General features: G+C 39.2%; 2 protein-coding genes across 3 annotated transcripts in view; both read right to left on the bottom strand.

The window, feature by feature from the left end:
* DUSP19 (dual specificity phosphatase 19) overlaps window positions 1-24,638 on the bottom strand; it is a 538,714-nt gene that overhangs the window by 4,031 nt on the left and 510,045 nt on the right. The gene's annotated exons all lie outside the window — the stretch shown is intronic.
* ZNF804A (zinc finger protein 804A) overlaps window positions 1-24,638 on the bottom strand; it is a 159,796-nt gene that overhangs the window by 21,631 nt on the left and 113,527 nt on the right. For both annotated transcript variants that reach the window (XR_007507662.1, XM_049813994.1), the window contains exon 2: window positions 16,403-16,546. Coding sequence is in view for 1 of the 2 variants with exons in the window: in XM_049813994.1 (XP_049669951.1) it covers window positions 16,403-16,546 (144 nt within the window). In the remaining variant the exon portion in view is untranslated. The remainder of the gene's footprint in view (window positions 1-16,402; window positions 16,547-24,638) is intronic.

Raw genomic sequence — 24,638 nt, 5'->3', positions numbered from 1 at the left:
AGAAATAACTTGTTAAAAGATCACTAAAGATGGAACTAAAGTAATAGCTACTTAGTTTTAATAAGTTGGTTTTAAGTTACATAGTGCTTTTTTTTCTCATCAGATCTTATTAATGTATAAAGCACTTTACAGGATAGAGATAAACTGAATGTAGCTATGCCTTGAACTAACATCTTATGCTAGGGTTTTAGCACTTTTTTTCCCTCTAAAATTTAAGAAGGGTAATCAGCTTCTGGGTGAAAAATTGCAAACGGCCATATTTCTGAAAGAAAACCATCTTTTATACTGATAGCCTTCCAAAATGTATACTAATGATTGCATTGAAAAATGGATACTAAAAACAAAATATAAGGACTGCTTAGATCATTTTGCATAATTTTAAGTACCTCTTGTATTAAAATATCAATATTTTGCAGTGTTAAAACTTCAAGCTTTCGTTCAGTGGGTAATAGATGGTGAAGTGTTGTGGTGGGTTGACCCTGGCTGGATGCCAGGTGCCCACCAAAGCCGTTCTATCACTCCCCCTCCTCAACTGGACAGGGGAGAGAAAAATATAACAAAAGGCTCGTGGGTCAAGATAAAGACAGGGAGAGATCACTTACCAATTACCGTCACGGGCAAAACAGACTTGACTTGGGTAAAATTAACTTATTACCAATCAAACCAGAGTAGGGTAATGAGAAATAAAACCAAATCTCAAAACACCTTCCCTCCACCCCTCCCTTCCTTCCCGGGCACAACTTCACTCTCGGATTCTCTACCAACCCCCCCAGGGGCGCAGAGGGATGGGGAATGGGGTTTACGGTCAGTTCATCACGTGTCGTCTCTGCCACTTCATCCTCCTAAGGGGGAGGACTCATCACACTCTTCCCCTGCTTCAGTGTGGGGTCCCTCCCACGGGAGACAGTCCTACATGAACTGCTCCAGCATGGATCCCTTCCACAGGATGCAGTCCTTCAGGCACAGACTGCTCCAATGTGGGTCCCCTGTGGGGTCACAGCCTCCTTTGGGCATCCGCCTACTCCAGCGTGGAGTCCTCCAGGGGCTGCAGGTGGATATCTGCTCACTGTGGACCTCCCTGGGCTGCAGGGGGACAGCCTGCCTCACCACGGTCTTCACCGTGGGCCGCTGCAGGGGAATCTCTGCTCCGGCACCTGGAGCACCTCATCCCCCTCCTTCTTCACTGACCTTGGTGTCTGCAGGGTTGTTTCTCTTACATGTTCTCACTCCTCTCTCCGGCTGCTCTTTCTGTGACCCAGCAACTTTCCCCCCCCCTTCTTATATCTGTTATCCCAGAGGTGCTACCACTGTCGCTGATGGGCTCGGCCTTGGCCAGCAGTGGGTTCATCTTGGAGCCGGCTGGCATTGGCTGTCGGACATAGGGGAAGCTTCTAGCAGCTTCTCACAGAAGCTAGCCCTGTAGCCCCCTACTACCAAAACCTTGCCATGCAAACCGAATACAAGCATAAGAACAAAATCACTGAAAACCTAAATCTGGATACTTGGCTTCCCACCAGAAATTCCAAGCCTTCCCTGAGACACTGCATATACACAGCTGCACCTAACACAAGCACATGGTGGGTCTATTCACCATATGCATGCTCATTTAAGCAATGAAAGTCCCCAGTACTTCTCACTACTGAATGCAGATCTAGTGTTTTCCAAAAGGCAATAAAGAGTTCTGATATGATTATAGGAAGCAGTTTCATTACCTTACAAGCAAATACATTAGCACAGCTTTGACTTGCTTTCTTCTTTTAACAGATGTTGTGCAACAAATCTCGTGTGCCTACAAAGAGTGAACGTCACTTTGATGCTGCGAAGACTCACTTCTGCCTGGGGCAGTATCACTAACAATAAATCATTCTGTTTGAAATTTCTACTGACCCTCAAGACACCAGCTGGCGTCCTGTATGCAGCACATCTGCAGTCTGTGTCCAGATTTCCGCTTAGTGCCAGGGAAAGCATTGCCTCTCCCACTTCCACTCTGGAGGAATTCTCCTGCCATTGACACATTACAGAAGACCTTAACTCTATCTACCAGCAGCAAATAAATGGCCAATGGGATGTAAAATTTAGGAAAGACTATGTCATGTTACTTTTAATGTCCATTCACATTTAAATTAGTTGATCCTTCCTCTTGTACAGCTCCTCAACTATTTTGGTATTTCATAATGGCCCTCTGAATTGGGTTTATGATGGAAATGTCTTCCATTTTCTCATTCTTAATCCTAAAAGTAATAAGAAAACCTGGGGCGACAATCGTATTTTTCTAAGAACTAGTCTTTCTAGTCCCTGCTCTTTGGGGAGACAGAGTTGGCAGCTTGGTTTTCCAGGCTCAGCTCAACTAGAACGTGAAAATGAAACTCTAATTACTACTGATTTTGATAGTTTCGCCTTTCACTCTTGAAGATCCTGAACGCAGTGAAACTGTTAATTACACCATCTTAAGAGAAGCTATTATACTTCAGAGTCAACGACCTGCAGAGAAAGTTTATTGGCCTCTCCCAGTTACGGTGTGTTCCCCACATTATTGTAACGTCACCATCTTCCAGGTCAGAGGGGGAAAAACTTAAGATTCTACAGCACATCAGAGTAGTCACCAGAAAGAAAAAAAACAACCACACCAAAACACATCAAACTCTCCCAAATAATATTCTGCTACTGCATTTTGAGCAAGTAGAAGCAAAAGCATTGCCTTTAACTTGCGCTCTCTTCAATGTGAGCTGATTAGAGCCAGGGTAATTGCACCATTCATCTGCTGACATGTAACCCAAATGCAGAAACCAGTGATTTCTGGTGACTCAAGTACTCAAATACGGCGAGTATTTTTCCTTACCCAAAAACTATCTTTTCTGATAGCAATGAATTCTACAGCATAACAATTGCTTTTTATTCTTCTCCAGGTGCTGGGCTTGAGGAGTACACCTGTACCACATTGTTCATCAAGGAAACACAGCTGCTCTTGACTTAGACAGTGGTAGCTCTCTGATGGTGCATAACGATTCCACTGAACAGCGAGGATGGGAAGAGAAGCCACTATCATCAGCTGAAGCTGCAGGGGTGGGGGAGGTTAAAGTAACAGAATCTAATTACCTGCCTGGATTTTGGCCAGTGCACGACTGGAGTTACCACCCTCACTCCTAAGAAAGCAGTCTGGGAACTTCAATTATCATGGTGGTCAAGGTCTCGGTTTTATATCTCGAAAGCAGCAACTCCGGCAACACAATTACATTGCTCCGATACTGACTCAAAGGAAAAAGTGCCACCCGTTGAAGTACCATCATGTCCTGTAGCACATAAATGTTAATTAGCGGTCTTTTTTTAGAAATTATGAGATACTCTAGTCCTGCACAGTGTGAGATTTGATGAGATTAGAGCACTGGGTGGTATAGCTAATAAATCAGTTTACTGTACAACCTAATTTCTTTAATGAAGAGCAAATACCTGAGCCTTAGTAAAGCAAGAGCCCCAGGCGTACACTTACAAAACAAATGCTGGATTTAATTTTTTTGCGTTGTCTCCAAAATGGGGAGCACGGACCTACCACTAGTTATTAGAGAACACTCTCCTGTCAGGGGGCAACACAAAGCGTAGACTTCGATGTCAGAATTGAAAAACACAGAATAGATGAGTGGCAAGGCCATTATGGGAGAATAACCAGTAGAGGTATAGTTTTCATAAGGGAATAACTTTTAAAAGCTGACAAGAGCTGTCAAGGTGTCAGGCCAGGAGAAGAGCCAGCGCAATTAACATATACTAGGCTTCAATCTACTGGGAGGGAAAAAAGAAAGATTTATTTTGGACAATTACAAGTTAATAAATGGAAGTATCAGCTCCTCTGTAGAGCACCCATTAAAGCATACTAAAGGTCAAAACCTCGTACAGTTTCTGTCATGGTAGGCAACACACTACCATTATTTTATATTTCAAGCAATTTTATTGTCAATGACAGCAGTTACAAATGGACAAGAAAATATTTTCCTTAGCAGTATACCAGGCAGCTTACTTTGCAGAAATCATCTGTGCTCCCAGAAGTGACTAATATTTTAGATTTTTATGAGCACTGTGTATTTTGTTTATTTATTCTTTATTTTCCAAAGCGCACACATATGAATAAGTGCTCGAAGTGAAGTGCTCAGGAGGGCACACCATACCAATTCTTTACATCCTCCAGCTACGCACAATCCCTGCCTGGGGAGTAACAGGCACCTATTCTGGGCACCTGTTGCTGCAGAGAGCCGAGCAGCCTCCTGCACACCTGCGGCTACTTCCCACAGGAAGATGAGCTCTCCCCTCAATAAGTGCAGGGGCAGGCAAGGTATCGCTCCCTCCCTGACCTCACCGGCTGCCCTCATTTCCCTCACTCTGACTACCCATTAAATTCAGACTTTGCACAGCACTCAGAGCCATTACCTTGCTTGTGTGAGGCTCACCCCAAGAGTTAACCGAGCTTAGAAATGTGCTTCTGCTTTTCTTTCCTTCCACTTAAAAAAAATAATCAGAACACGAACTGGGTTTGCTTCGCCTGCAGAATTGCTCACCCTCCGCAGTGGACCAAGAAAAGTTATGTACACTACTTGACCCCTGTTATTCTCAGCTGCCTACTTAACAATAAATTACAGATCAAATATCTCCAATTCAGATGGTGACTTGAGGGGTCTGCAAAGGAGTCAGTCCTCTCTGTGCTTACCCATATAGGATGGCACAGAAGCCCCTTTGTAGGGGTGAATCTCCATCACATGATGAGCAGCTAGTGAAGCTGTACTCAAATGGGGACATAAACCTGGAATTTTTCGCTTTTCTTAAGCTGAGGGAATAAAAAGCTTCCAAACCCAGCACTTGTTAATACATGATCTTTTCTCCTCATTATTGCTTAATGAAAATGATATGACATTATTTTTGCCTTGTTGATCTTCCTGCTAAGCAAAGCAGAGAGATGAGTCATTAGCTATTCTAGCTTCCCTTTGTTCATAGCCGGCACGTATGCAGAGCCAAAGCAAGATACCCAAACAGTGCTTGAAAAGAAAATCTGCTACCCATAGAGTCATTTGGAAAAGACTAGCTATCATTTAAGACATTATCTAGCATTAAGTAAAGTAACCCCCCACCTCATTATCAAAAGTGACATTATTCAACACCAACCATTTTAAGGCTGCCCAGCTCTCACAACTGCAAATCCTATTGCTTAGCTGTTAAAAGAGCTTTGCTCAGACAGCCACTCCTCCTCACTCAGATTTTGAGTTAAGAAAAAAAGAAAAAGGATCTTAAAACAGGCTTGGGTATAGCATATGCCTTGCAGGAATTTTGGCATGGTGTAGATGGACATCTGCTTCAGGCCTGACGTACTTCTAAGCATCTGAACACAAAAATCTCCTTGTAAATATTCCCTGTACTTTTTTTTTAAACTGTTAATCCCTCGGTGATTTTGCCTGCCCCTCAGAAACCTTCTTTGCTCTTTGAGATCCAAGTCGAACTCAGTTATGTTGGGTCTGGCCTATTGAGGATGTTGGTAGTGTTGGTCACTAAGGAGTAACTCAGACTAGAGCTTCCACTGTGCAAAGCAAAGACCAAGTGCTCAATGAAGAGGTAGAGCTTCTGTAGGCAAAGCAGATGTGAGACAGGTTAGGAGTCAACCATGTTCTTATTCAGTGAGCATATAATGTTCATGGGTAGACTATAATAATTTATCTTAGTATTTTTAACATCTTTCTCATTATACAATACATAACTTTTGACCAACCTTATATAGTAGGCTGATGCCAGGAAAATATGTTAATTGGGGTATTAATCATGTAACTATGGGCAGAAATGAGGGAAGAAAATGAAGTAACCCACATAAGTAGCATCTGTTGTACTCACATCCAAACAAAAGAAGAGAGATTCATTAAGCAAGAAAGGAGTCTTGAGATGGCATAGAAGAAAAGTCTCCTGCTAGGAGTAGGAGAAGTGGGATTGCAAAGAGAGACAAGACAGAAGAAGAGGTGGCAGCATCCTCTGTCTCACAAAACAGAAGAAAAAGAGGACCATTCATGTAAGCTTAATGCTTGCTTAGCAAAAGAGAGTGAAAACAAATAAGGATGAGTTTGATAAACATAATTTTAACGCTTCATTCACTTACTTTACTTTTTTCTAATTTGTCCCATTTGTGAGTTCATTTTCAAATCAATATAGCCTTCCATTTTTTGTCATACCTAGTGACAGCATTGTCTCATTCCACGCCTTTTCTCCATGAGACAAAGACTACTGATAACCTTAAGTATCCTGAAACAAGTGCACTGCTCTTGCAACGCTCACTGTAACCAGTGTGCCTCCACAAAAGCGCCCTTTGTCCAGGGGGACAGTTGCTTTTTTTGCAGCCCGGAGAGGGACAACAATAATAGTAGGGGAGGAAGATGCACAGAGGTGATGAGGAGAAGACCTGATCCTTAAGGGAGTCTGCGATAATGATCCCTAACCTCTGGTACTGTTGTGACCCTTCTCTTCAATGCTATCGCTGTGAGTTTCTTGCTTTGTTTCTAGCTTTCATTACAAGCAATTTGTAGGCAGATACATCTCTATATAGTTATAAATCATGTAACACAAGGAGATGCTATACCAGATGTGAACATACAGATGCCAGTGCGAGCAAGCACTTAATAGCTGGACAAAGATATACAAAAAAGATGGTTAAAATTAAATAAATAAAAATCGGCATTAAAGAAGGTGGAGGTTTGCATTTAATAGATTCTTTCTTTGATTTTCTTGAATTTCAGTGCTAGAAATGGGAAGGTGGGTTACAGGTGCAGAGCTAACTTTTTGTGTTCTGTCTTGGTATCAGTAGGTGTATCAAGACTGCATATCAAGACAACAGCAGTAATTCATATCAGAGAAGATGGGCATTAAAAAGTAGTAGCATTAATCATGAATGAACTTGAATTAATATTATTTATTAGTTATATTACAGTATACTATGGGTATTGTCAGTTCTAATTTAAGACAAAATGCAACATGCTGTTGGAACAGACAATTCAAGGAAAGAAAAGGATGCCTGCAAAAGGGAGGTACAGTCATGTAGACTACTTGTATTTATATTGCCTTCTGCAGATTGAATGTCTTAAAAAAATAAAACAAATTATTCAACCAGAAGACCTCAACACTTTCAAAGAGTTGATGTTGAAGCACTACTCTTCTGCCACACATGGAGACTTCAGAAGAAATCGAAAGGTCCTTTACCGAGTAATTCAGGTTTGTCACAAGGATGTTTGTCATGAACAAGCACAGGTGAAAGCACAGTGAGAAACCAGGAGGTATTACTGGAATAACAGTGTATGGTATCCTTGAGATGAAGGAAAAGGCTCAGCTGAATCCAAAATACGAATGGGGCTGAAGACAGGGGCACACTTCTAGCTTTCCTTTCCGCTGACTATTGAAACCTTCTTAAACAAGGGCTATTGCCTGCCTGCCAACAGAGGTCAAAAGAGACTGCATTACTGCTCACCTTATCTGTCCCTTCAAATGCTCACAGAGCTCATATTTAAGTCTGCCTTATTTCATTCATTTGCAGTGTGAGGGTGGGGAAAGTTTAAATTAGGGAGTCACTCAGACCTTTACTGGACAGCTGCAGCTGTAGCGGTAGTTAAAAAACAAGCCGAAACAAAAGCCAACCAGCTAACCACTGCAGCTCAAACCCAGAAAGACAACCACAAACATAGAAGAGGCTCTGCAGCTAAATTGTTCCAAGACCACATTGACTGCATATGGAAAAAAAGAAGAACCACCCAAGTTCATATCTTAGACTTTGCTGAACGCTCCTAGAGCAGTCTAGGAACTTGAAGACATTTCTGTATAAGCTGCTTCTGAGCTGCAATTCAAATATGCAGAACAACAGTAATCATTGTTTCTAGAGTAGCATTAGTCTGGGTAAAGAAACCACAGCACCAGTCATCTGCTCAAGGCATACAACCTTTCCTAGAGATGTACTGTAAGATAACTCCTGGCTCTGTAGAGGTCCTGACGTCCTACTGCTCCTAGTGTGCAGACTGAGCAGGAATCATCGCTTGGGGGAAACCCATTATCACTTCCATATAGTTTGTTTGTCTTGTCACATCCCTTCACAAAAGACAATGCTGATTGCAACACTATGTTTCATCAACAGGTCAGAACTGCCACTAAAAAAAGAACAAGCTTTTTCTGAAATGAATGAAGGATTGATTTTGCATGGATCAGCAAAGACTGTGATATTACCCTAAGATTTACTGTGACTTGTACTGAAAACGTTGTGTGGTTCTTCCCAGTGAAGAAAGAACTCTCACATGTAAACCAGAATGCACAAGCCGTAGGGCATCAAATAGAATACTAGCAGAGCTCCTAAGGAAAAAAAAAAATATCCTGAAACTTTTTTTTTTGGTAGCAAATAGGAAATTATAAGGTGGGTTTTGCAGCATCAGGAATGGAGTACTAACCATACACATGCACCACTTAATTGTTTTAGCAAATTAAATAACGTTAATGTCATAAAAAAGGATTCTCCTTGAGAGGTCAGAATTTAATATATTACTAGCAACATATTAGTTTCTCCTTCACTTGAGAAAACTTAAAACTTCACTGTAAATACCACTTTCTCTACGATCACGGACAGCTCAAAACCATGGAGTAACAAAATGCTTTTCATATTATCCATTACTTACACTTAATCTATATTCTACTTGATTACTTTCAGGACGGCAATGGAACTGCATTTGGAATTTCTCAAAATTACAGAAAAGGTATTCTGTTGATTGGTTTGAACTTTGCAGCCATAATAATGCTTAAACTAACTTTGGGAGATTGATTCTGTTAAAGAATGAATGAAAATAAAACCCAAGATTTTTCTTCCAGATAACTGCTTAGCTGATCTATAGCCTAATACAACAAAGCAAGGGATAGGTAAACTATCATCTGATCTCCAAGTTTGTATAACACAATATTTTAATCTTTTCTCCCCATCAAAACACTGTGGTTGAATTAAATTTGTAAATTTTTTTGCATGGAAATATAACAGCTATTTCTCAGGTTATCAGACTAATCTGGATATTGAAAAGGACAGAAAGGAGAAGACTGCAATAATTCAAAACAGACAAAAAATTAAAGAACTGAGGATAAATACCGAGTTTCTAAACTCAGGAAGGGTTGCAGCTGGGTAAGGCTACTCCTGTGTTAAAGAACAGGCTCCTTGTGGAATCAGAAGTGTCAAGTGCATGGGGTTAATATTCTGTTTGCAGGCTATTAGTGGGACTAATAGGGTATATACTTTTCTACTGTAATTATGTTTGTTCTAAACCCACTTTTTTAGAAAAAAATAAGTCAATTAGTTAATCAAACATTATTATAGAACAGAATTTCCCAAACATGAAAACCAGAAAATGTTATGCAGTATCTTTTCAATTATAATTACTAAGACAGGAACGTAGTGATACATCTTTTTGGGTAATGAGGAAACAAAATGTTCGTTGGCAACAAAATTGGATTTTGCAGTATTAATATTATACTCAAGAATATCCTCATCTAACCTATCAGTACAAGTTTTGAGCTAACGTGTGCTTAACTACTCTCTTATGCTGATACCCATCAAGAAGCCAATTTCTAGGACTAAATTTTATAGGTAAAATAAAAACTGGATGGAAAATAGATAATTTTTTTCTTTCATCCAGGAAACATGTGTGAAGTTTCTCCCTAAATATACTGAAACATTCATAAAGAACCAAACTTAACTATTTAATTTTAAAATACATTCTGTAAAGCAGAATAAAGACTACCATTGGCAGCCTTCGAATACAGATGCATTACTAACAGACCAGGAAAACACTTTCTAAGTGGCTTTTTGCCCTAATGCAACGGGACTGTATTTCCCCTTTTCCTGAAGCCTTCCAGCTCCCGCTCATCTCCCTGCACTTCACACTGTCTATACCAAAACCTACCCCAAATCACCCAGCCAGGGTGGCAGGGATGACCCCAGAAGACGCCCTCCTGGCAGCCTACCACCAGAAACGGGCTCCGCCTTGGACACTTCTCTCCAGCTTTGGCTCCGAACACATCCTCATACTGGAAAGGAGCAGAGATCCTCATTCTGTTCCCCTCCTCCTTCATGGCTCAGGGTGGTCCTGTCATTCTGGCAACTCTGCCTTTCTCTTCAGGGTAACAGCAAAAGGGGGTTGTTGGGTTTGGTTGTGGTTTTGTGTTTTGGTTTTTTTTTTTTTTTTAAAAGGAATTGAGAAAGGAAGCACAAAGTCTATTGCAATACTCTGCTCCAATGCTACCAGCAGTACTGAGCTATAATTAATAGGCCTGGTGATGACCCTTATTAGCATTACTGCCAGTCTAAATCCTGAAAACTTAAAAGGAAGCTTTTAACTTAAAAAACCAACCAAACAAACCCCAATCCAACCATAAAAGACCATTAAATAATGCAATATTCATGGAAAAAAATTGAAATACAGTGAGAGAGCAGTGTGTGTTTGGAAGAGGAGGGGATTGTTTCATGGTTGTATGTGCATTACAAAAATACATATGTATATGAACGCACAGTTGAACATTCATTTGTGTGCCCTTAATATTTAAAAAGGCTACAAATATGACTATTTTCTCCTGAGGAAAAAAAAAGACATATAGGAAGAGATACCAAGTTACATTCTGGGAAAGCAGTAATAACAGTAAGAAAAAGATCAATTCAAACTAAAATGGTGAAATCCTCATCTATGCTTGCTTAACATTCGGAAGGTTAAGACTGCCTGCCCATAAGGACACACCGAGATGTTACTCTCTTCTAACGTGAGAAACAAGCTGAAGTAATGGAAGGAGTATAAAATTTCTCCATTCCAGAAAATTCAGCTGCAAGAATCCTGACTATCTGATATTAAATGGGATAAATCACTTAGCTACGAAGAAGAGAAAAATATAAAGAGCAATACTGAAATGTCTGGCAAAGAACTATTTTCACTCGTAAGGAAGGGGAAAAATGACAGTGCCAGCACATCCCTGTGTCCCACAAGCTCCCTCCAATGGCATGCCCCACAAGCGCACGAAGCAGCTGGCATTGCACCTGCGTTCCTGCTGCCCATCCCCACTCACCCTGCAGAAATACAGCCGCCCCCTCACTCACACAAGACACTGTGAGCTTGGCACCGAGACATCCATATGGGCATTTTTCTGATCCAAGACCAGCCTAGGTGGTGCTTGAAGAAGTGATTTATTTTATCCCTCTCAGGGATTTTCATGGCCATAAATTGTCACTGTCGCCTTCCTGTCCATTTTGTCATCTTAAGCGTCCCTCTTGGCTGGGCTCAGTGCGCAGCAAGGTCCAGCAAAATGCAACACCATTTTAGGCTGCATTGAGCTACACCGGGGCTGCCACCGGTGCGAGGGGACAGGACCCAGCTGAGCGCAGGTGACCTCGGCCTCTGCCTCCACGTCTCATCAAGCACACCCCAGTAAAGCTGGACACACATCACAAAAGGAGCGCTGTCTTGCTCTGCATCGTTCCTTGTGATCCCCTTCACCATTTACTCTATCTGGTAACCAACTCCAGCTTTTCCAGAGGAAGGGCTACTTTTAAGACTTGGGAAACAGATGTTTTAATATTCTTCTTTTAAGAAATCTCTTATTGGTGAACATCCCCAAAACTCTGACCCACTATACATTTGCTTTGCTTATGAAGCAAATCTTCTGAAAGTTTTTGAAGCTCTTAAGGTTTTATCCTGTACTACAACGAAGCTCTTTATTGACATACTGCTCTAAAAGATGACACTTTTTTCAGAATCATTATTTCTACATTTCAAAGATGGTATACAACATGTTGTCTCTGTCTTAGTCTGATTCCAAGACCTCCAGCGGAACCCAACCTGCAAAAAGAAGGGCTGAAAAATGCAACATAAAATAGTGTTGGCTCACAGTAAATAGTTAATTTCTTTCACTTTGTAATTTTCCCAGTACATGTCACGTTTCACTTCAAACAGATGTAAACTCTTTGGCTGTGCCAGAAGGTGCAGATGGCCTGTGAGCAGATCCACCGCAGTGGCCTGAGCTGACCTACTCATGACCAGCAGATGCACTGCAGTGCACCCTCTGCAGGTGCCAACCAAGTAGAAGAGATGGGATCTGTTCTTTTTTGAGGGAGTAACTCTACGATGAGATTTTTTTTTTTAAGAAGCTGTAATGATGACTACAAAGATTTGCTGCTTTGTTTTTAAATTGTAGAGTCAAACAGCTGATAAGATCCAATTATCTTTGCTGAGAATACTGACATCCCCACGTGTGCTACACGGCTCTTACTTTATCCCTTATACTCTTCATATCTCATAGGAGGTATACCTTTAGTAAAATTATGGTTTTATTATTATTATCATTATGCCTAACCACACCCTTCCACTTTGGAATTCCTTTTTCTCCACCCATATTCCGTGAAATATTTATTTGAACACATATAGATGTTCAAAGTTTGGACTTCTAATTGGCTACATATTGGCATTCTCTAACCTATTTGGCATTGATTTCCTAATAAATCTGCAAAGAAGAAAAACATGTAGAGAGGAGAAAAAAGTAAACAGGAGAAATCCGTGTCTGTAATAGGGAAAGAAGCTACTAATTTAGTCTTCCTGCATAATTTGTGCTTTAGTACTTCCATACAATTTTAAATACATTTTAGAGCAGGGAGATCATTTTCACCCAGGGAGACAAAGTTTGAGAAATGACCTATGATTCTGTGGGGAAAAATTCCTATTTATAATTTACTTAATTGATTGTATTTGCATATCTAGATGCAAATACATCAGGGTTATTAATTTTATTTTTCATCACAGTTTTTTTTTTTTATAGTTGTCATTGTTGTTGTTGTTTGATCTTTGGAAGAGTACTCCTGGGAGAGGAAACAGCACCAAGCTCGAGTGCGCTGCCTTGATATTAGGTGATTAATCAGAAGTTCTGGAACGGAGAGGAAGACTTTCAAATACAGGAATAAACCCACTTTGTTCTTGTAGCAACAAAAGTCTCTTGAGGAATGACTGATGTAAGGGACCTAGCTGTGTGATCCAGTCTTCTTCACTGACAAGACAAAACAACTCGCTGACTCTGAGAGGCTACGAGATGAAGGTCATTCAGAACCTTCTACTTAATACTCAGCCACATTTATCAAAACTGCAGCATTTTGAGGAACACAGGCAGGATTTTTTTCACCCTGCATGAATACAGCACTTCAGATTGCTCCTTGCGCACTTCCAAATGCTTAAGAAATGCTGCATTATACAGATGTTTTTAAAGTCCTGGCATGGGTCTCAAAAGCTGCATTCCACGAGTACAGACCATCATCACCAAACAGCAATTCTCTCATTACTATATTAAATAATAGTGGTTCTGCCTTAGTTACATTTCTTTCCGACCTCAGAACATTTTTGCTTTTTAAAGACACGTGCATTATATTTTGGTGGTGGTTTTTTTTTTTTTTTTGTCTAGGCTTTCAAAGCAAACAAAAGAGTTCATTTTTCCCCATTATTGCTGACTGCTTTCAAGTTGCTTTTCCAGGAGTATTTCGTGAAGTCTACAGATATTGCTCTCCAAACCATATTGTCAAAGCTAAGAACAAGAAAACACTAACAGAGGCAGTGGAGATCTTGCGACACTGGTCTGAACTCCTTCAGGTCCTAGGAAATAAAATTAGTTTTGCCCTATTCCTATCCTTTCTCTCTGGACCAGTGTAGAAGGATCTCATAGAATCTCAGAGCAGATGTTCACAAGCTATAAGACACAATAAATCAAAACACAACCAACCCCTGACAGTACAGGGCCCCCAACATACAATGGAGGAAAACCACATAATTGTAAAATATTCTATTTTAAATCCTGTAAATTTTCTGTGCTAGCAACCTTTGAATCGATGGAGAGAAAATCTTCTCCAGTAAAACTGAGGTGCAGGAGCCATTATGAACATTTTCTCTGACAAACCATCCCATGGCTTAAGCTGGTGTGATAACAGAGTGCTCAATTAAGATTAAATATGGCTTTTCAGAACAGCTGGGATGAACTCAGGTTTAGGCAGAACTGTCATCTGTTTGATCGTATAGAAACCACTGTCAGCTGCTGGGATCACTGAAATTGAACTGGCTGCAGATGCTTACAACTATTCTTGGAACATGGGAAACTTTTTCTAGTAAGTGCTTCCCCTTACCTGTCCATTATTAGTAGAAAGGTGTGATCAAAGGGAGAAAGAGGAAAATATGAAGCAAAATCCAAAGACAGACTATCTGTTTCTCTCACCCCTACTGAACTGCTAGAAAACTTCTGCCACTGAGGTAGGAAGTTTCAAGACAAAATCAGAGCATTCAACAGTAGCACCTGCAAATGGCTCTAGCACACTTAGTAAACCAAAAAAGAGCACATAGTATGAAGTTCCTTGAAAATTGAGCAAATCTGAGTGAGCCTCCACTGCAGCACGTGCTGTCTGCCCCCTTTTTCACTTGAAATATGGGAAGAGGAATGTTTTTTCTTTGTAACACCAGTAGAAACAACCACAAAAAAATGCTCCAGAAGAGTTAAACAACATTTTAATCTCAGGAATCAGTAGTCTTATCTGCCAGTAGTATTACAGAAAATTATTCCTTTGCCAAACAAGCATCCGACCAACTTTTTCTGCTGGAAAACTAGAAACTTTTGTCTGATTTCCTACCAGGGAGATTAGAGCTGCAGAGGTCTTACAGAGGAAGAGGATGGCTTCCTGTGTTTCACCAAACACATCCACAAAGCCACAGGCAAACACAGACACACAGGCCCCCTACACAAAAGATGGAGAGGTGGCATCTGCCGTGTTCTGCCAGTCACTGGTGCAGTGCCCACAGTCTCCTGTCTAAAGCCATCAGAAAACAAGAACAACTATGTGAATCACTGGAAACAAGTCTCTGTTCAGTCTCACACCTGACCTCAGTTTCAAAATCAATTTTTCGTCAATACTGAATAGAGGAACGAACACTGCAGCCTTCAGTTTCTCATTATTTAGAAGCGCTTCAGAGCCCTTAGACTTAATAAATAAAAATCCTAAGAGAGTTCAAGTGGCAAAGACTCTGCCCATCACTTATTTTTTCCTGCCTTTCATCAATGAGGTGCTGCTGTGTGAACATAACACCTGAAGAATCAGTTCCAGCTATATTTTAACTAAAAATATTTGCAGCTTATAATAAATATCTATAGGATGCAATGAAGCTACCTGTTAATTTCTCATCTAATATATCTTTCCCTCCAGCTTCTCATAGACTGCTGTTGCTGCAGAGGTCCACATCTCCATATTTCTCAAAACTAAATCTAACACTCACGCTGACAGTATAAATTATGGGCTAAATAAAAATACCAGTGAGAGAGAGAGGGGAGTGTTTCAGGGAGAAGTGCTGAAGGAAAGAAAAGCAAATCATTGGCTTACATAATACAGATATAAAACATGTGTAGCAATTCATCTACGTGCACCCTGAGCAGAATTACAGGACAAGGGGAGATTCAGTTAGAATGAAAAGCAATCAATCCAGATCCACAACCATATGATTTCACCAGAAAAAAAAAAAAAAAAAAAAAAAAAAGAAGATACAGAATAATTACCAGCTAAGTGTACCAAGTAGAAATTTCCTGTACACTTATTACATGTCTTTACATTATCATGACATATCTCTTCGGTGGAGTCAAGATGCACTGTATTTTCCTCTGAATTACATAGCCCTGACCCCTCTGGAGACCAGGACATTGCACTGGGATGCATTACCTCTCTTGTTATATAGAAGCACTGCTTTCATGTTACCAAAGTAGGACACACAACTTGGAGGTGTGGTGATAAAATGTGGTGGTAAAAGTGTAAATATCAATGTTTTAAAGCTAACACATATCTTATTGTGAGCTGAGCCAGAAACTTTTCATTACCACAGGTTTTTTTTATATTCAATGCATTTAAGTAAAATCATAGCCCATTTCAGAACTGTATCTGCACTAAAAGAAAGCTGGTTACCAAAGAGATGTCAAATTACCTATTCACATCTGTTGCAACAAATGCTTCCCAGTAAGTCACCTCTTAGGTATACCACAGTATTTATTTACATCCCAAATTAAACTGATAACAAGGAAATTGTACCTTTACACTTGTAATTGTATTTTTCATCATACACAATTTCACATACACATCATACACAATTTTCCTTTTCACAATTTAACTGTTCACATTTCCCTTTCTTTCCATCTCAGAATTTTTGACTGTAAAATCTTCATGTTAAGACTTGTTTCTAAGAAACCAGTGTATTTTGCTTCCCAGGACCTGAAACTCGGACACAATTCGACTGTGATTTCCAAGCCCACCTGAAGGACATCTTATTTCATTACTCTACCTGAAACTAAGTTGAAGTAGTGAGCAGATTCCTCTTACCTGTTTGTGAGCATGATCATAAGAGTTAATGTGATTGTCAAACTCCTGGTGTTTATAGTACTGCTTGTCACAGAGTTCACAGTAGAAGTTGGCTTTAAGATCTTCCAGAGCTTTTGCTATCGTGTTTTTCTTTTCAGCATAATCCTGGAAGGGGGTGGGAAAAAGTAATTTTAGTTTTGCCTTTGATGCTGCAAATGGATTTTGTGCTCTGCAGTTAATCATATTTGCAAACATTTACATACCTCTGTAACTAAAAGCCTTCACATATTTGCTGTGTTACACTGCACATATTTACTGTATCTGCTGCGAGGCTTAAGATTTGCATACTTCAATTTGCTATACAGTTGCCAGCTCTCCTTAGGGGCTCTGTCAGGGGCTAGAAGGATTTCCCCAGGTTCTGTCTAAATACAAATATTTATCATGCTGAAGGCTATTTTCGAGTTAATTTCAATCAAAGACTTGCTGCTCCAAAGATCTAGGTAATATACCCAAGCAGAATAAACGTGAAGATACAAACTGCAATAATTTAGTTATCAGGCTTTTACAAGAAAGTATGCTTACTAAAAAGAAAGCAAAATTAAAGCAACCCTACCGGGTTCTTCTTGAACACGTGTACACACGAAAACATGTGGAACGCTTTCATAGCTGAGATGTAATGAGTATCTTCCATAGCTTTGTTATTTGTCATCCGATATTAGAAGGACAGAAGCACATCTAGATTTATCATACATTAGCAAAAGCATTACAAACAACCTTGCTTATCATCTATGAGCAAATTATATACAACTAATATTTATCAGTTTCCTAAATACATTGATGATAACAGGGCCTCTTCTAAAACAGCATGGAAATGGTCTGTCATCTCGAATTAGTTTAATACCAGTTAAACACTGAACACGTGTAACTTCACTGCAATGACTCCCAACTTTTGACAAGCCTGTCTGAGATAGAATCACACCCTAAAATCCCAAATTCAGCAAATATTGTTTACGAAAACACACCCCTTTTGATTTATTTCACAAAATTTCATCACTGTGAGCTCTTTGGAACAGACCCTAAATTCCCCTTGTTTCTGTCTTCTTCCTTGTTCAGTTAGATTAGGATAAAAGATGATCTCGTACTCGGAACACCCAAAACTGAGTTCCTATTTGCCAGCAGTTTTCACAGCTTAGGACTCATACACTTTCAAGATATATTTCAGGGAGTTTAAAATGGAAAACTTATGTTTATCAGATTAGAATATTTTCATTAAAATGATATTTACTAAAAAAAGAGAGGAATAATAGTCATACAATTAGAATTCTATCCACAAAGAACTTATTTAAAATAGTACTTTAAATATAATTCAGCATGACTGGACTGCTAGCAAGCACTGTTGATGCATACCCAAACTGAGGTACCCCCTCATCAAAATTTTCTCCCATTAAAAGAACTGCAAAAGTCACTTTAGAGTGCTGTTTTGAATACTGGCTGACATGTGAAGAATTCACACATTTCTAAAATGATGTTTCATAAAATCTGTTTTGTTTAAAACCAAAGTGAGTTAGCATTTTATTTCAAGAAACAGCAGTATTTTACACTTTGAAATACATTTATACTGTATGGAAACCTAGTCTGGAAACTCTGCACTTAGTTCTTGGTATCAAGTAATAAGAAACTACAGGTTTTGAACCACTTCAATTATTACCAAGATGCCGACGTTTACGAAAGCAGTGGAAACACCATATAGAGACCCTAAGGAGATGTACTCCCTTGAAACTCTTTAAAGGTAATTCTCGTAGTCTACAAAGGGATGTCACCTAATTTTGTTTTTTTTAAAACATGAAAAAGACAATTCTGGATTCAGGGGAATTATCAGAACTCTGAAATATATATGACATCTGTGAAGGATGACAATGAACACAATGGATTCTAAGACAAGAAGAGTGAATTGAATAATAATTTTTCTTTATATAAAGATCTCACACCATGTTGTTGATTAACCCGCGAGCACATTTTGCAAGACTTACTAACGTAGCATAATACCTTGAATAAAGCTACATAACTTCATTAGTGTTCCTCTTGACATAAAGCACCATTTTTTAAACCATATACTTATTATATAGCAGAATCTAACCTGAATGCAATTATATTTGACATGCCGATGCATCCTAATGGAGCAGAGACACTGGAACCCCATGAACACCTTTACCGCAAAGTAATAAAACCTCATCATGATCTTAGGGTTTCTACTACTGAAATACTTCAGCTAGGGTTCCTTCAGGGGTACAGTTAATTTTACATTACAATATTACATCACAGTTTCAGAGGAAAGTAAAGAATGTTATCACATCACCTAAATTAGACGCAAGTAAGTAGAAGGAGTTTGATCCTGCATGGGGGAGGGGAAACCCAGGACTTTTAAATGACAAGAGCCAAAAGTATTTGAGCTTAGGAAGATATGAATGGCTGCATTGAATCACGTCAACCTTTTGAACCTGGATAAGATTTCATTCTGTACAACTAAGGAAAGTGACTCTTAACTAAGGACAGTTCCCTTTGCTTTGCAGCTGCGTTCTGCTAGATTCAGTTGTTGCATATTGGAAAAGGTCATAAACACCCATTTTTTACTCCCTTTGACTGGGTCATTCATATTTATATACGCCCCTTACCACACCGTCTCTCGGGTTTGGTGCTCTGAATGATATAGTTCTAGTTTATTCAGGCATTCCTTATGTCAAGGCCACTCACTGCTTCTGCTTGTTCTTTTCACAGCCTCCAAAAGAAGACATGATAAAACGATACATAACATGGTGACATGCAGTACTGTATCAATATTCTCTATTTTCTACCCTAATCCTTTTTGTAGTAAGTCTTAACATATGAATTTTTAAAAATCACAATAGAGCACTAAACCAACATTTTTACAGAACTCCTTTATCACCTAAATCTTTTGCTGCTGTATAATATTTTGCTGGCAGGAGATGTTTCTATCCAACTACCAAACTTCACCTGACTTCAGAAACTTCATGTTTCTTCAGTGGCAGCAATGGCCATTAACAAACCTCATGGCTGAGGTACCAGCTTTGGGATTTAAGCATGAGCAATAGCATTAACTATTAATTGTGGGCAGTGAAGTATCTATCTGCAACGGGAATATATTTGCAGCAAAAGTTTCTAAAGAAATAGTACAGAAATGTTTACTTTTACAAAATTTTGCATTGTGTTGCACTTCAAACAATCATGAAACACAAAAAAAGGCAGTTCCTTCATGTCAGCCCCTAAGACTACGAGATGTGATTTATCAATTTTATTTTAATCTGGTGGGAAAAGATATTGAATCACCTCTCCAAACATCTTTGTTAGTCCTTTCCAAGACTTCAGCTTATTGTCTTGCACATGTATGCACAAAATAACCCTTAATAAAACCCTTAATGGAGGCTGTTCAGGAGATTCTCTGCAGCCATGGGATCCCCTGGACTGTGTCAGGATTGAGGATAAACTCCTGTTGCTGGTTGGCATCGGGAGCCGAGGAAAGTCCAATTTCAAGGATGAATGGGGAATGGAAACAGGTGAATCCAGGCTGCTGGTTCTCTGCCTGCTGGGCTATTTCTATTGATTTCACAAGGAGTACTACCTTGGAAGAGGAGGCTTTTGCAAGCCTTATTGATTTTGATGAGGGATAACTACCCAAAAACTGATAGTAAAAAATTACAGTCCCTGGACCTTAATAGTAGTGGGCAATGGATTGCAGACAGAAATTACCCAGAAACTTATTGGAGAGAAATATTCTTGGAGTAAAAGTAGCAGACAAAAAACTCACTTAAACTGGTTAAATATGATCAAGCTTAGTCTCAATTTCATCAAGATTTGCAAACCATCCTGGAAGTCTTAAAAGAACTTTGAATTATGATTCAGCTTGCTAATGAAACTCAGAACTGAGCGTCACTTAGTTTCATTATTTTTTTTCCTGAAAAGCTTATTATCTGAAAGCCTACAGCTATAATTCACTGTAGCTATTTTTCATAATTTATATGAAAGAACTCTAGTAAGTGATCACATCTATCAACTGGCTTTATTTTTCTAAATCCATCTTCTCCATCCTCCAAAGCCTTAAGCCTGGGCAAACGTTACTGCAAATGTCTGATAAATTGTATTAAGAGTGGGCTTCATCCGCAGAGGGGCTACCTATCACTAACTAGACTGGACTTTCTGCTCCCACTATAGGAGAGAAAAAGAAAGCAAGCAAGGTACAGAAACATTAAACACTTTACATAGGTAACTTTGGAGAGCCGACTGGATACCTCAACCTAGTGGATATTTTTATGGAGTGCACTTCAAGAATATACTTCTACTGTCTGCAGAAAGGTCAACTAGGGAAAAAAAAGTAAGAATGTAAAAGTGTAATACATTATCTACTCCATGGTGATTGCCAGTGTGAATATTCTTACTTTACAATAAATGTGAGCTCCTTCTACTGCAGTAAGCTATTCTGCATTTACTGTAGACTTAAAAGGGTCAGGCCTGCAGTCACTGCAAAGTAAAATGTATTACAGAAATAAACCCCTTCTACAGGATAATTTACCGATATAGTCATCCCAGACAGGATTAGACTGTTCTGGTCTGATCCTCTGGATCAGATCACATTAGGCCTGACAGATGTTCCAGTGTAACCTTGTTGCACAACAAAAAAAATTTAAAGCATTTTTTCTGTCCCAATAACAAAGCAAACAAACAAACAAAAGGCAAAATTGTATTTTGAACATTGTCAAAAAACTCGAGCTAATACTCTTGATTTGGCAAAACTATTCTATGTATTAGCTGCAGTTATATGAAAGAATCTGCCTAAAAATACACTGTTACCAAAAAAAGAAAAAAAAAAACCCAAGGGAAAAATCAGCCATAGCCTAAGAGCACAATTCTCTACAGTCAATTAACTGCGATATCCATGGACACAATTAACAATGGATTCCTTAGTTTCTGGAATATTTACTAGGTATTATAAAGACAGTACGAAGAAGCAGATTTCACTGACTAAAATGTACAATTTACCAACATCTCCTCTGCTATCAATCTTGGTATTACTTAGTACATATGATTTTTTTTCGTATCTTTGCATATCACTTTTTTCTCATGTAAGCAGTCTATACTTGAAGGAAGAAATAAAAAATAGAATAAATGAATAATATTAATGCAGTCTAGTACCAAATCTAATTATATATAAGGTTCTTGTCCTTATCAAGGCAGTGAGACCAAAGCAAAAGACAATTAGATACACTGATCGAATTACTCATTGATCTTAAATTCATTTCCAAGCAGTGTATAGTGAGTTTCAGCTTCATACCAAGGAGACTAGCTGGGAAAATAAATACCAAGAATACTCACGGATCTTTTTGATTACCTTACCTGAAACTTTCCCATTAGCTGTGAGATGTGACAGAGACCTAAAACTCACAAGGCCACGAACATCAGATGGTATTTCCTTGATTTCTTGATCCCTTCTGACAGTCTCCTTTCAGGCAAAGGAGTTTCCACCAGCAATGACCCCACTGTTTCACTGCGCTGGATGACAGTGGGCCAAAGGAAGAAGTGGTACCCTGAAGACCCCTACGTTAATTGAACACCAGAGGCTGAAAAAAACCCACCCTACCTTTATTTTCTCTTCATGATTACCTGCAGACAACCAGTTCCAACCAAAACACTTATTATGTACAAGAGAGCTAATCAGTATTCTGTTATGTGCGTACTTCAAAATGCTATTGGAGATACACAAATTATTATAAAACTGGTTTCTCAGCTTCCTAATGAACACACAGGCAGTAATTCAGATAAAGACCCTAGCATCAGGATAAATAACATAGTGAAATTAGAAGGAAATAGCAAAATTTATTGCAATTAGTGCTGTTTGCTTCCTAATGCCATCCTCATTTTTTTTTGAAACCCCAAATTTGTTAACCATACACCTACTGATGCAAACAGCTGAATTCTGCACCCCCTGCACTAAATGGAGATGGATGTGAACAGGGACAGAGCTGGACTCAGTGGAGAGCAAAGCCATGCAGCAGAACAGGGTCCTGCAATGTTAAGATTGAATTAACTTGAAAAGAAGCTTATGATGAGACAGCAATCCGTTATCAGATTAGTCTGTGTCATTAACTTACTTAAAGCACTTACACTGTATAATTACTTTAACTGGGACTCATAAAATCACTTGATTGGGTTTTTTTGCCATTAAAACTAACTGTTGTGCATAGGTCTATAGAACTATTTATTTATTCTAGTGCTTTAAAACCTACTTCCAGAGTGCTGGCCACAAATCTTTGCTTGGATACTAGCATTACGAAGGAGCTCTTCATCAGTGCTTATGAGAAAGCACAGGTCTAGTTACAATGGAGAAAAAAAATTATCTACCCCATCTCTACCACTAATCTTCCGTCTATACAAGGCAGAACTGAAGAAGGTTTTGCTGTAGAAAAGAAAGAAGGTTTAACTCTAGATAGCATCTTCTTCACTGAATGTTCATCACTGTTTAATGACAAGCAAGGGAAGGAGCCTGGTATTAATCTCCTTTACTCTTCTATGTTAACTAGTCCATTCACAGACTTTAATTAGAGCAGAACTTTGATTTTAAAACATCCTAGGGTTGATTTTTGGCATTTAATTTCCTTATAGCAGGCATGTGGACATCTAAGATTTTCATAGCTACTTAATGCAATTTCATTGACAGGTAAGTGTCTAGTGTAATTAGCCTCTTCGGGAAAATCAAGTTTTTCTATTTGATCCTTCCAGAGACACACTAAACTAAATGAAGGGCCTTTTAACCCTGCAGAACTTGCAGCCCTGGAGATGGACTGAAAACCCCTCCTAAGCACGAAAACCGAGCAGGGAACAAATGTCAGTGTTCATGCCAGGCAACCCTCAACCCAAGGGGTATGACCACATCTTTTGTAAGGTGTGCCAGTACCCGAGAAAGGGCAAAGGACAGGGTGAATTGTTTGTTTATTTCACGTCAGGTTAACTGACTGCCAGTTGACCAGCTACTACTAACGTGTATTAAAAAGTTGTTCCAGAGCTCTTCAAGCTTTAATTTATTGAAGTTAGTTTTTGGTCTAGGAAAAGTTGCCACTAGTTGGCCGGGGCATCAGGGAAACAGAAAATTGGACCCCATCTTATTAAATATATTTCATTTTGAGCATGTGATTGATCTATGGGACAACTTATACATGAAAATCTACATACCTGTATTTTCAGGATGAGAGTTCTTGGTGATTATCAAGTCCAGTTTTCCTATCTTCGGCTGCTGTGCTTGAGTGTAATAAATTTTCTTCTGCAAGATTTTTATCATGATCCTCTATAGTGATTTTTTTTTTTTTTTACTAAGTTTTCAAAGCACTGCTTTCCCTGTATTTTCTCTTTTCTGCTTATGTTTTTAAGATTTTTTTTTTTTTGAAGGAAAGCAAAAAGGTACATAATAATCTTTGAATTGAAATAAAGATGTGTCTCTCCCATCCCTCTCAAGAACACAACTTCTCCATGGCTGGTTAAAATTGCAATCTGTTCTACTCTCAAGCAAATCTGAAACTTTGTTACTTAAATATAAATGTCTCAAACCCTGAGCACTGTATTTGCCCTGCTGAGGAGGTTTCAAACCCTATTTTAAACTCAGCATGTGCACCCAGTTTTCACAGCCAATGTGTTAGGAGCAGGGTGCTGCTGAACAGCGTGTGGTACCTATGGAAGTAAGTGCTCCTGGAAATCCCCCCAGCAGGCTCAGGGATTTTTTCTTTACAGACCCTTTCACTGATTCCATTTTACTATGGCTTTCCAGATCATTAAACCTTTTCATGCAAATTTACTACCTTCTTATAGCCTCAGGAGCCCATCATGACTAGTCTTACCTTACGTGCTTTGAAGTTACATGCCACAAGCACTTAAATACCCAGCCATTAAAAAGAGACCTTAGAACTGGGCCAGGTCTGAAACACGCCTAGGCAGGTTTGTGTGTCTGCCCAGCAAATCCTGGATGCAGACAGGAAACAATTCCAGCTGCAAACCATAAGGATAATCTATTCTGATATATACCTGATGGTCTGTATCAGCTTATCCCACTGGAAAGAAGTATCTCCTACACAGACATTTGACTGTTAAATGGAACACATCTTGTAAGCTGGACCAATGTACTTGTAATTTTAGCTAAAAAAAAAAACACCACCACAACAACAAACCCCCAAACCCACTAGGAATTACTCCCCTGAGC

Source organism: Accipiter gentilis, chromosome 1 (assembly GCF_929443795.1).
Source record: "Accipiter gentilis chromosome 1, bAccGen1.1, whole genome shotgun sequence".
Taxonomy (NCBI): Eukaryota; Metazoa; Chordata; class Aves; order Accipitriformes; family Accipitridae; genus Astur; species Astur gentilis.
This window is presented reverse-complemented; position numbering and strand designations above follow the sequence as displayed.